This window comes from Sapajus apella, unplaced genomic scaffold (assembly GCF_009761245.1).
Source record: "Sapajus apella isolate SASKATOON/1434 unplaced genomic scaffold, GSC_monkey_1.0 scaffold2, whole genome shotgun sequence".
Taxonomy (NCBI): domain Eukaryota; kingdom Metazoa; phylum Chordata; class Mammalia; order Primates; family Cebidae; genus Sapajus; species Sapajus apella.
The window spans coordinates 53647570-53660573 of NW_022436942.1; the positions used below are offsets into that span (position 1 = coordinate 53647570).

A 13004-nucleotide genomic window follows, 5' to 3' on the forward strand; every position below is an offset into this window, starting at 1 on the left:
GGAAACTGTATTTACAGGGGGGGTAATATGGGAACTCTGTACTATATGCTCAGTTTTTCTGCAAATCTAAAACTATTCTAAAAAATCAAGTCTACTAATTTAAGAAAAAGAAATTAAGGTACATATAATGTTATAAATTTTTTTGTGTGACTTCTGTCTTGTTGATAAAATGAATTCTTATAAATCTATGGCCCTATCTACTTTCTACCTTTATTTCCAAAACTAATAGAAATAATATCAATGGATGAATAGATGATATCAGGATATGTAGGCAAATTTTCATGTTTTATGAATTCAGAGTTTTTCAATCCAAAGAAGAATTTTCTTTCATTTTTCATCATAAAATGTGAAACCCAATTTTAAGCAGATCCCCTTCAAAAAGTCTCTAAAAGCAAACTTCAGAGTATATCATATTTGTATCCAATCATAGCAACCAGCAGTGAAAACATCTACATAACCACAGGCATGTGGTATATAAAACTTTTTGGGTCTTTGAAGAATAATGTATAATTTTCTATTGTAGCAAAAAGTAAAATGGTGTAATGTTAACCTATACTACCACGTTCCAGAGTAAAGCAGGAGACCATGACTAGACTGCTTGCCATGTCACGGAGATATGCATGACAACAAAGGAAGCACAATGCTGAAGCCAGCAGCTATAGTCCAAACTTCTTGATCTGGCAGCTTCCTGTTTTTGCCACAGGCAGCTTGCTTCTGGAAAATACAGCTATAAAAGCTGCTCCTGACCTGACCATTTCCTAATTATGCAGAAGCAGCAGGAGGTCTCTTAGAAGCGAATTTTTGCAGCATGCTCCAGCATTCTTGAAAACCTGGCCTAGAACTGTTTCTTCAGCCTTCCTAACAATTCTGCAAGCTCTCTATATATTTTATTAAAGGCCTTCCTAGTTACATCAGCCACAGTAGATCTTACTGCATGCAACAAAGAATCCCCCAAAATATATGAGTGTGAGGAAAGTACAGTGGCCCACAGGAGAGGGCTGTCACTGTAGACACTCTGTGCTACACACAGTTTTATGCATTTTTTTTCCTACTGAATATACATATATCCAAAGTATTCATGGCAGGACATATGCTTAAAACAATTTCTTTAAAAAAATTGTTTTTTTTTTTAAAGAAATTATTTTAAGCGTAAGACACTTAAGACACTTGTAAGAGAAAAAGACACTTGTTACCTGCAGGTGTTGTGCAGACAGATCAGGAGTGGTAAAAAATAACTGGTTGACACCTGCTGGATCTGGAGTTGTGAGGAAAACTTTTCCTGGAGTGGCATCTTGCCTGGCCAGAATGACTTTGCTTGGAGAAGAGCCGTCATGATTTGTCAGAATGAACTGCTTGCCTTGGGTATTATGATCAAGTGCTGTCACAATCTGGATTTTCTGCCCAGTTTGCTGCTCTGTAACAATCTAACAAAATTATAAAAAATAAATAATGAATTCAAGTCAATCATTTGTTTTTCTCTAATGACACAATTAACTTCTATCTTCAAAGACAGAAAAGCACATCATTACATATATAGTCAATGTAACACACACGTATACCTTTTTTTAAAAATCTTTTTATTTACAGACTACAGCAGAACATACACATACCTTTTAAACTACCAATTCTACTGCCACAAAATTCTATCCTATGGAAATAAATGTGCAAACAAACAAAGGTACAAGAGTAAGAACATTTTGACCTATTTTGATTCCCTCCTTCCCCTTCCCTCCTACGTTCCATTTAGCCAAATATATATTGGTGATTTCTATTGGCTGTTCTGCATCCTGCAATGTAGCAGTGAATTAAACACAATTTTTGCCTTCATGAAGCTTTTATTTTAGTGGAAAAGGATAGTAAATAGGGAAACAATAATATTGTCAGGTGGTACTAAGTGCTATGAAGAAAAACAAAGTAAGGTGAGACAGTATCAGAATGAGGGCAATGAGGGAAGATCACTCTAAGGAGGTAACGTTTTTGCAAAGATGTGAGTGGAAACAGACCAAGGCTTAGGACTACCTAGGGGAAGAACATTCCAAGTAGAAGAAACAGAGCATAAAAGTAGGTCCCAGGGCAGGAGAGAGGGTGTTTGACACGTGAGGCACAAAGCACAGCAATAGAGCAGTATGAGGAAGAAAGAAGGGAAGATAGGAATTATAGTAGATGGGATCTGAGTGACAGCTGGGACTTAGAGGGCTTTGTAGGCCATACAAAAGTTTAGATTTCCTACTGTGTGAAATGGAGAGCCACCAGAGGGTTGGGAGCAGAGGAATGACAGGATTTTACTGTTTAAAAAAGAATCAGCCAGACACAGTAGCATTTATCTATAATCCCAGCTACTTAGGAGGCTGAGGCAGGAGGATCACTTGAGGCCAGGAGTTCAAGACTAGCCTCGGCAACACAGTGAGATCCTGTTTAAAAAAAAAAAAGTTGTGGCCGGGCACGGTGGCTCAAGCCTGTAATCCCAGCACTTTGGGAGGCCGAGGCGGGTGGATCACGAGGTCAAGAGATCGAGACCATCCTGGTCAACATAGTAAAACCCCGCCCCCACTTAAAAAAAAAAAAAAATAAAAAAAAAAAAAAAAAAGTGTAGGCCGGGTGTGGTGGCTCATGCCTGTAATCCCAGCACTTTGGGAGGCCCAGGTGGGTGGATCAATTGAGGTCAGGAGTTCGAAACCAGCCTGTCCAACATGGCAAAACCCTGTCTCTACTAAAAACACAAAAAATTAGCCGGGCATGGTGGTGCATGCCTGAAATCCCAGCTACTCAGGAGGCTGAGGCAGGAGAATCGCTTGAACCTGGGAGGCGGAGGCTGTAGTGAGCCAAGATCGTGCCACTGAACTCCAGCCTGGGCAACAAGAGCAAAACTCCATCTCGAGAAAAAAAAAAAAAAGTGTAAAAAAGTACTCTAAATTTATTCTGAAGAAAAGACTGCAAATGTTCAAGAGTAGGCTGGGCACCATGGCTCACGCTTGTAATCCCAAGCACTTTGGGAGGCTGAGGCAGGTGGATCCCTTCAAGTCAGGAGTTCGAGAACAGATGGCCAATATGATGAAACCCTGTATCTACTAAAATGTAAAAACTAGCTGGGCATGGTGGTGGGCACCAGTAGTCCCAGCAACTGGAGAGGCTGGGGCAGGAGAATCGCTTGAACCCGGGAGGCGGAGGTTGCACTAAGCTACTACATGCCACTACACTCTAGCCTGGGGGACAGAGCAGGTCTGTCTCAAGAAAAAAAAATGTTCAGGAGTAAAATTAAGGGAGATCAGAAAGGACACTACTGCAGATACCATCAGTATCTGGTTATGATATATGGGCAGAAATACTGGCCAGGAACAGAGTAGGGACCATGCTGGGGGTGAAAAACCAATTATATTGGGATTTTTTTTTATTTTTAAGAAGAGAGAGGTAACAAAATGTGCTGACGGACTGGAGTGGAACATGAAGAAAGAAGAGTCAAGGGGCTGGGCGCAGTGGCTCACAACTGTAATCCCAGCACTTTGGGAGGCCCAGATGGGCAGACTGCCTGAGGTCAGGAGTTCGAGACCAGTCTGGCCAACATGGTAAAACCCTGTCTCTACTAAAAATACACAAAAAAAGCCAGGTGCAGTTGGTTTTGCCTATAATCCCAGCACAATGGGAGGCCGAGGCAGGTGCATCACCTAAGGTCAGGAGTTTGAGACCAGCCTTGGCCGGGCATGGTGAAATCCCGTCTCGATTGAAAATACAAAAGTTAGTGGGACATGGTGGTGGGCGCCTATAGTCCCAGCTACTTGGGAGGCTGAGGCACAAGAATCACTTGAACTTGGAAGGTAGAAGTTGCAGTAATTCGAGATGATGCCACTGCACTCCAGCCTGGACGACACAGTGAGATTCTGTCTCAAAAAGAAAGAAAAAAATTTGCTGGGCATGGTGGCGCATGCCTGTAATCCCAGCTACTCAGAAGGCTGAGGCAAGGGAATTGCTTGAACCAGGGAGGTGACAGTTGTAGGGAGCCAGGACTGAGCCTACACTCCAGTATGGGCGACAGAGCAAGACTCCGTATCAAAAAAAAAAAAAAAAAAGAAGGAAAGGGTCAAGTTTGATTACAAAATTTTGGCTTCAGCAGTTGGCAGGACAGAACTGCCATCTGCCAAGATGGGGTAGTCTGGGGAGGAGCAACTTCAAGAATACAGAGAACTATTTCAGCATTGAGAGTTTCTGGTATTCAGCAAATATATTCCAGAGTAAACTTCATTAGGCCAATGAAATTCCTTGATTTAATTTTGAAATGGCAAAGTTGGTTCCTAATTTTTCATAATTCCAATCCTGTTTCTTCTGTACCAAACTTTTTCTATTTTTATTTTCCTGAAATTATTTCAATATTCTTTTCTATGCAAAATTTAAAACGAAGCTCTGATTCACTAATCAGTTTCTTCCTAAAGCAAATTGTATTGAATAAAAGACTAATATAATAGTTCACACTGTCTTAGAGAAGAGCACTTGGCATATCCATGGTCTAACTGTTCCTGGGTTGAAACATTCTGCTTAAATGAGTAAAAGGACATTTACTGCACCATGATAATTATAATAATTGAATATTTAAGCAATCCAAAGAGCCTTCAATAGGGAAGAGCAGTAGATTATGGAAACAGTTCTTGGGTTTTAGGACTCCTTTACATTCTAAAATATTACTGAGGATTCTGAAGAGCTTTTTTTTTTTTTTTTTTTTTTTTTTTTTTTTTTTTGAGACAGTTTCACACTTGTTGCTGAGGCTGGAGTGCAATGGTGCGATCTCGGCTCACTGCAACCTCTACCTCCCAGGTTTAAGCGTTTCTCCTGCCTCAGCCTCCTGACTAGCTAGGATTACAGGCGCCTGCCACCACATACAACTAATTATTTGTATTTTTAGCAGAGATGAGGTTTTCTGCATGTGAGCTATATCTATTGATATTTAACATATTAGAAATTCAAAGAGAATTTTTTTAAAACACTTGATTCATTTAAAATTAATAACCTACTAAATGTTAACATTTTATTTATTTGTTTTTAATTTTCATGGGTACATAGTAAGTATATATCATCTTTGTGGTATATGAGATGTTTTGATACAGGCAGGTAATACGTAATAATCACATGGACAATATGGCATCCGTCTCCATAAGCATTTATCCTGTATGTTAAAAATAATCCAATTATACTCTCTTAGTTATTTTTAAATGTACAATTAAATTATTATTGGCCGGGCTCGGTGGCTCATACCTGTAAACCCAGCGCTTTGGGAGGCTGAGGCATGGGGATCACAAGGTCAGGAGTTCAAGACCAGCCTGGCCAACATGGTGAAACCCCATCTCTACTAAAAATACAAAAAATTAGCCGGGTGTGGTGGCAGGCACCTGTAATCCCAGCTACTCAGGAGGCTGAGGCAGTAGAATCGCTTCAACCTGGGAGGATGAGATTGTAGTGAGCAGAGACTGTGCCACTGCCCTCCGGCCTGGGCAACAGAGTGAGACTCCGTCTAAAAATAAAATAAAAGCCGGGCGCGGTGGCTCAAGCCTGTAATCCCAGCACTTTGGGAGGCCGAGGCGGGTGGATCACGAGGTCAAGAGATCGAGACCATCCTGGTCAACATGGTGAAACCCCGTCTCTACTAAAACTACAAAAAATTAGCTGGGCATGGTGGCACGTGCCTGTAATCCCAGCTACTCAGGAGGCTGAGGCAGGAGAATTGCCTGAACCCAGGAGGCGGAGGTTGCGGTGAGCCGAGATCGTGCCATTGCACTCCAGCCTGGGTAACAAGAGCGAAACTCCATCTCGGAAAAAAAATAAATAAAATAAAATAAAATAAAATAAAAAAAATCCAAGCCTGCAACAATAAAAAAATGAAAAAAGTTTTACAATAATTTTTAATAAAAATAAAATGAAAATAAAAATAATAAATAAATATTGAATATGGTCACTCTGTTGCGCTATCAAATACTAGGTTTTATTCATTCATCCCAATTTTTTTGTACTCATTATAACCTATTTCTTAATGATTAATAAGTTTATTTTCCAAACAAAAATGTAAAGAATGGCATTGTTTTATATTTCTGCAAATTGCTTGAATGTCTGGTTTAATATAATTTAGAATCTCATATCTGTTTCTTCATTTAATCTGTTGAACTACGTTGTTTTGATTATAATGAGGCTGGGCACAGTATCTCACGTCTTTAATCCAGGCACTTTGGAAGGCCAAGGTGGGTGGATTGGAATGCTTGAGCCCAGGAGTTCCAGACCAGCTTGAGCAACATGGCAAAACCCCATCACTATGAAATATAAACATTAGTCAGGCACGTGACCACAAAATATTAGTTGGAAATATATTTCTTCCCTAAATATACATATATATATATACATTAATATATGTATATATGGTGAAGAAAATTCAGCTTCATATTTATCGGTTGAAAAGGGGAAGGATATTTTAATACCCTTTTCAAACTGTGAAAGTCGTTCTTCAATACTACAACTACTCAACAAGTGGCAGCTTTTCAAAGGTTAGCTGCAAGGTAGAGTCACAAACTATATTAAAATCTGTTGGTCTAGCCTGCAATTTAAATGGATCCTTCACTCATGTATGGTTTTCTAACATTATACATTGGTCATCTGGAAAACAATGATTAAGTGATGATGTATACCTTATAAATGTTGACACATTTCATCATATAGTATCATCACATGTCACACAGTCTGTAGAAAATTCCTTGTAGGCTAGGGATGGTGGCTCACGCCTGTAATCCCAGCACTTTGGGAAGCTGAAGTGGGCAGGTCACCTGAGGTCGGGGGGAGTTCAAGACCAGCCTGACCAACACGGAGAAACCCCATCTCTACTAAAAATACAAAATTGGCCAGCAGTAGTGGCGTATGCCTGTAATTTCAGCTACTTGGGAGACTGAGGCAGGAGAATCACCTGGTCCTGGAAGGCGAAGGTTGCAGTGAGCCGAGATTGCGCCACTGCACTCCAGTGTGAATAACAAGAGTGAAACTTCACCTCAAAAAAAAAAAGGAAAGAAAATTCCAGTGTATACTTGGGAGAGAACAACACTGAAAAGGCAAATAATATTTTAGTATTATTATGAAAATGGTTTTTACCTGGCTGATTCTCTGAAAGGGTCCCCAGACGATATTTTGAGAATTTCCAGATTACATGGTATCTCTTATTAATAGGACATAACCATTTAAAAAAAACGAAGATGTTGGTATTGACACTGAACTCCTACTGATCCCACCAAAATTGGACTCAGGTTGCACCCTCCAAAAAGCATTCCCTCCAAAAGCATTCCTACTCACTCCACAACCCTGTAACTTCCTTCCTTCCTTCCTTTCAATTCTTTTGCTTCCGTGCTCCCACAGCACCAGATACAATGACCTGTCACAGCACTTACTACATTCTACTATAAATTGTCTGATTATTCAACTATCTCTCAGTAGCCTGAAAAGCTATCTTAAGTTAGGGAATATCTTTTATTTCTGGAACTCTAGAATCTGGCATATGCATTTAGTATGAATTATAAAAGTTTGGTGTGTCAGTGGATAAACTGCAAACTAGACATACCTCTCCCATCTGTTGTTCAATAATGTGATGTGCAATTTCTTCTATGGTTGCCATGATCAACTGCCAAAATGTCCTGCCAAAAATAAAAAAGATGCTTTTTTATAATTATACTCATAAAAACACTTTTATTAAATAATTTGCAAACAAAATTATATGATATTTAAGACTATGCTTCAAAATAATCTAGTTGGGATGGGAGGGTTGGCATTTTCTGAAGTTTCCCAAAGTGTTGGAATTACAGGCACGAGCCACCATGCCCAGCCCTCCACGTGTCTGTTTTCGTTTTTTTCAGACAAAGTCTCACTCTGTCACCCAGGCTGGAGTGCAGTGGCGCAATCTTGGCTCACCGCAACCTCTGCCTCCCAGGTTCCAGCGATTCTCCTGCCTCTGCCTCCCCAATAGCTGGGACTACAGGCGCACACAACCACGCTCGGCTAATTTTTCTTGTATTTTTATTTTAGTAGAGACGGGGTTTCACTGTGTTAGCCAGGATGGTCTCAATCTCCTGACCTTGTGATCGGCCCACCTCAGCCTCCCAAAGTGCTGTGATTACAGACAGGCGTGAGCCACTGCACCCAGTCCCATGTGTCTTTATATGGCACTCTGAGTGTCTGTGTCATACTCTCTTCATAGAAGAACATCAGTTATTTTGGATTAGGGTACACTCTAATGATCTAATTTTAACTCAATTATCTCTTTTAAGGCCTTATGTCCAACTATACTCAATTCTGAAGTACTGGTGGTTAGTACATCAACATAGGAATTTGGGATTCACATGATTTTGTGGGAGAACACAATTCAGCCCGTAACACTCAGGCATAAACCCAGTAAGAAACAGGCAAGATCTAGGTAGGCAAAGAAAACTTTACAATGCCACCTAAAGACAAGAAAATCTACACTTGGGCCAGCCCCGGTGGTTCACATCTGTATTCCCAGCACTATGGGAGGCCAAGGTGGGCTGATCGCTTGAGATCAGGAGTTCGAAATCAGCCTGACTAACATGGTGAAACCTCATCTCTACTAAAAATACAAAAACTAGCTGGGCATGGTGGCCAGTGCTCATAATCCCAGCTACTCAGGAGGCTGAGGTAGAAGAATCCCTTGAACTTGGAAGGTGGTGGTTGCAGTGAGCCAAGATCATCACACCACTGCACTCCAGCCTAAGTGACAGAATGAGACCCTGTCTCAAAAAAAATAAAAAAGAAAAAAGAAAAGAAAAACTACACCTTAAAGGACACGTAATAAAGAAAATGGTTCCAATAACTACCTCCAAGGAAAGAAAATGCAAGTTTGGGAACAGGAATGGGAGGGAGACTTATTTTTCATTGAATAAGTGTTTGGTCCTTTTAAATTTTACTTAAATACAAATATTACCACAAAAATTAAATAAAAAATAATTTAAGAAGATAAACTATTGGTGTATCTGAATGAAATCCAGGGAATCACTAGATCAATATACAGTCATGTACTGCATGATGTTTTAGTCAATGAATGGGACTGAATATACAATAGTGGTACACAAGATTACACCCACAATACTGTATTTTTACTGTACCTCTTCTATGTTTAGATTTTTTACTTACACAAATAACACTGTGTTAAAACTGCCTACAGAATTCAGTAAGATGCTGTGTGGATTTGTACATTAGGAGCAACAGGCTACACTGTATGTATGGTAGGCTATACCATCTAGTTTTGTATGCTCTATGATGTTTGTATGTGATAAAATCACTTAAGGATGCATTTCTCAGAACACATCCTCATCACACATGACTATACATGTTCCAAAGATAAGGCAACATACACATTCTGTTTTTTTTTTTTTTTTTTTTTTTGAGATGGAGTTTCGCTCGTTGCCCAGGCTGGAGTACAATGGCGTGATCTTGGCTCACTGTAACCTCCACTTCCCAGGTTCAAGCAATTCTCCTGCCTCAGCCTCCAGAGTAGCTGGGATTATAGGCATGCACCATCATGCCCACCTAATTTTTGTATTTTTAGTAAAGAAAGGGTTTTACCATATTGGCCAGGCTGGACTTGAACTCTTGACCTCAAGTGATCTGCCCACCTTGGCCTCCCAAAGTGCTGAGATTACAGGCATGAGCCACCACACCCAGCCAACACACACATTCTTTATAGACTGCTGGTAGAAGGTTAAGATTTTTTTTTAACCTTCCTAGAAGAGTAATTTGCCAATGTGTACCAAGAGCCTTAAAAATGGTCATATTCATTGGCTCAGTAATTTACTCAATTTTCTTCCATTCAGCAATTACTTTTGAGTGCTTACTTACTATGGGCTAGGCATTCACAAAATGACTTACAGAACTGAATCACATCCTTATTCTCCAGCTTCAGACCATCAATGCTACTTTAACGGCAAAGGGACAAAATTTTAACCCCTTCCCTTGGTGTTCATTCAATATTTATTATGTATTCACAAGGTGTCTGGCACTGTGAGCACAAGGGAGACTTCTTTTCTAATCTGACTTCCCCCTATTCTCATTTCATTTCCCATCACTTCCAAAAGGGGGCCTAGGTTCAGGTCAAACTCTGATGTTCTTTATTCCCCAGCATACTCCTTTTTTTTTTTTTTTTTTTTTTTTGAGACAGAGTCTGGCTCTGTCGCCCAGGCTAGAGTGACAGCCGCGACATCTCAGCTCACTGCAACCTCTGCCTCCCGGGTTCAAGTGATTCTCCTCCCTCAGCCTCCCAAGTAGCTGCGATTAAAGATGCCAGCGACCACGCCCAGCTAATTTTTTTATTTTTAGTAGAGATGGGGTTTCACCATCTTGGCCAGGCTGGTCTCGAACTCCTGACCTCGTGATCCACCTGCCTCGGCCTCCCAAAGTGCTGGAATTACAGGCATGAGGCACCACGTCCGGCCCACCTGACCTTTAAGATATGGCTTAAGCTGGGCGCTCATGGCTGTAATCCCAATACTTTGGGAGGCTGAGGCACATGTATCACCTGAGGTCAGGAGTTCTCAAGACCAGCATGGCCAACATGGTGAAACCCCATCTCTACAAAAAATACAAAGAATTAGCCAGGTATGGTGGTCATTGCCTGTAATCCCAGCTCCGGAGGCTGAGGCAGGAGCATCGCTTCAACTCGGGAGGTGGCGGTTGCAGTGAGCCGAGATCGAACCATTGCACTCCAGTCTGGGCAACAAGAACGAAACGCCATCTCAAAAAAAAAAAAAAAATTTGGTTCAAATAGTTTTTTAACCCAGTCTTTCTTGAAGGGTTCAGCATTTATTGTGTAGACTAAGGCTGTTTACTAGGACTCAGAAACAGATTCTGTTAACTCCTAATATTGTATGTAAAATTTTATCTAAAGGTGCATTTGTGCGTTTTTCTAGAGACAGTTTGTAAAGACTTTAAGAGGATGCAAATGGTCTTGTAACTGAACAAAGGCAATTAATTGTATCTATACTATTATTTATTGAATGTTTTAGTTCCCCAAGAGCAAGGATTATACACTGTGTGGCAGACACACAGAATTCAGGAATGTTTGCTCCCTCAAAATTCTTCCGTAGGATGCCTGTAAATTCCAACTACTCAACAGGCTGAGGCAGGAGGATAGCTTGAGGCCAGAGATTAGTCTGGACAACAAAGTGGGATCACCACCATTTCTATAAAACAAAACAAAAACCTTTCCTAGAAGAAACTAGCATGCCCCTTGAAAAACTAAGACTAGCAACATTTCATGTGACCCACTTTCAGTGACAGAAATACACATCACTTTTTCCGATTTACTAGCTGGACTTGGGCAAAGTTTAAAAACAATTGAGTATCATCAACCACACAGCAGAAATGGTTCAAAAAACCTCAAAATTGAAGGTCTATTTAGAACTTCTAGAGATATAAAAACCCTAAAGGCCTTAATTTTAGATCTTTTGCTTTTCCTTTCCTGTTACTTGTTTAAAGGCTGACCTACTTATTGAAGACAATGGGACAACTTGGCAACATTCATACTGCACAAAAACGGTATCTGCACGAGTTGGAGGAAGAATTTCTTAACAAAAGAGCTATCGAAAGCTTGGACGTGCTCAGTGCAGTGAGGACACTGGGCCGTTCCACTTCTTATAAGATCCAGGTCTGCAGGCAGCGACGACCCAGGTCCGATTTGTCGTGAGAGAAAACTGAAAGTGGAGGGCGTCATTCTGTCCGTCCCTTGCAGGCACGAGAGTTAGGGACTGGATGCAGGCTAGGGCTTGCGGCCCCAAGCCGAGCGTCGGCCTCTCCCCTGGTCCCACCAGTGCCCGCTTTCGCCATGCGTCTTCTAGGCCCCGGCGCGGCTCCCCGGGGCGGGGAAAACTGCGGCGCCGCGGAAGCTTTCCCTGCAGGTTAAAGGTCAGAGGCGCTGCGGCTAGTGCCGCAGGAGAGGCGGCTGTGTGCTCCAAGCCGTCGCCGTCCGGCCCCGCGTCCCGTCGCCCGCGCCTCCCCCACGGCCCCGGATGCATCCGGCGCCACAGCTCCGGGCTCCCAGCCCAACCCGAGCGCCCCAAAGCGGCACTCCTAGACCGAACAGCGCCGCCGGCTGGAGTGCGCAGCCCGCGGGATGCGCTGGGACTGCGTCCGTTGGCAGTTGGGGTGAAGGGCACCCCCCCATCCCTACCCCCGGCGCGGTCGCCGGTGTCCCCACCTAGCGTTTCTTACCGGCGCGTCTGCGCCGCGCTGTCTCCTGCGTCGGGCGCCGACGCGACAGTCCCGCGGCTGCCACTGCTGGATGGGGGGCGCTCCGTCCGGGAAGAGAGGTTGGAGGAAGCTGACGGGAGCGGGGGGAATCCAGAATCACCGGGGAGGGAGCTTTCTGGGTTTGTGTATTGGGGGAGGTCAGAGTTCGTGACCCCTTTCTCGGCTCGGCGGTGCGCGATCCCACCTGCGCCTGCGCATTAGCGACAGGGAGAAGCGGCGAGAGGAGGTCGTGACGTTCCCAGGGTGGGGTGAAGGGATCAGAGGGCCGAACCGCGGCTCTCTGAGTCCACTGCCCCCTTTTGGCTTGGAGGCAGAGTGCCCCGCCAGAGCTGCGCGTTACCAGCGAGGTATTTTTTTTGAAGCCACCTGCAAAGTAAGCTCATATGCCAAAGGTGGGCATTAGGGAAAATTTTGAGTCAATGTTTCAGACTCGTGTAATAAATAACCCTCTGGGTCTTAGGCATATCTGTTTCTGATTTCTGGAAAACTGGCCTTTGGGTAGATTCCAATCACATTTAAACTTTATAATGACAAGCTGAGGCCGACTCATCTGGTAAGGCAAAGTTTCACTTACAAACTATTGTGAGTAAAGAGATGTAATGGCTAAACGGGGCAAGAATATAATCACTAGACAATGGGCACGGTGGCTCACGCCTGTAATCCCAGCAAGTTGGGAGGCAGAGGTGGACGGATCACTTGGGCCCAGGAGATCGAGTCCAGCCTGGCCAATATGG

At 42.6% G+C, this 13004-nt stretch overlaps 1 protein-coding gene across 6 annotated transcripts in view; it reads right to left on the minus strand.

Annotated features, from left to right (window-relative positions):
- NR2C1 (nuclear receptor subfamily 2 group C member 1) overlaps positions 1-12362 on the minus strand; it is a 52578-nt gene extending 40216 nt beyond the window's left edge. For 4 of the 6 annotated variants that reach the window (XR_004275132.1, XM_032298241.1, XM_032298264.1 and 1 more), the window contains exons 1-3: positions 11514-11763; positions 7577-7649; positions 1194-1424 (exon numbers count right to left, since the gene is read on the minus strand). Coding sequence is in view for 5 of the 6 variants with exons in the window: in XM_032298241.1 (XP_032154132.1) it covers positions 1194-1424; positions 7577-7649; positions 11514-11734 (525 nt within the window). In the remaining variant the exon portion in view is untranslated. Of the gene's footprint in view, positions 1-1193; positions 1425-7576; positions 7650-11513; positions 11764-12217 lie in introns of those variants that run through there. The other 2 variants (XM_032298247.1, XM_032298254.1) reach the window with 2 other exon arrangements.
- Positions 12363-13004: the final 642 nt, after the last annotated feature.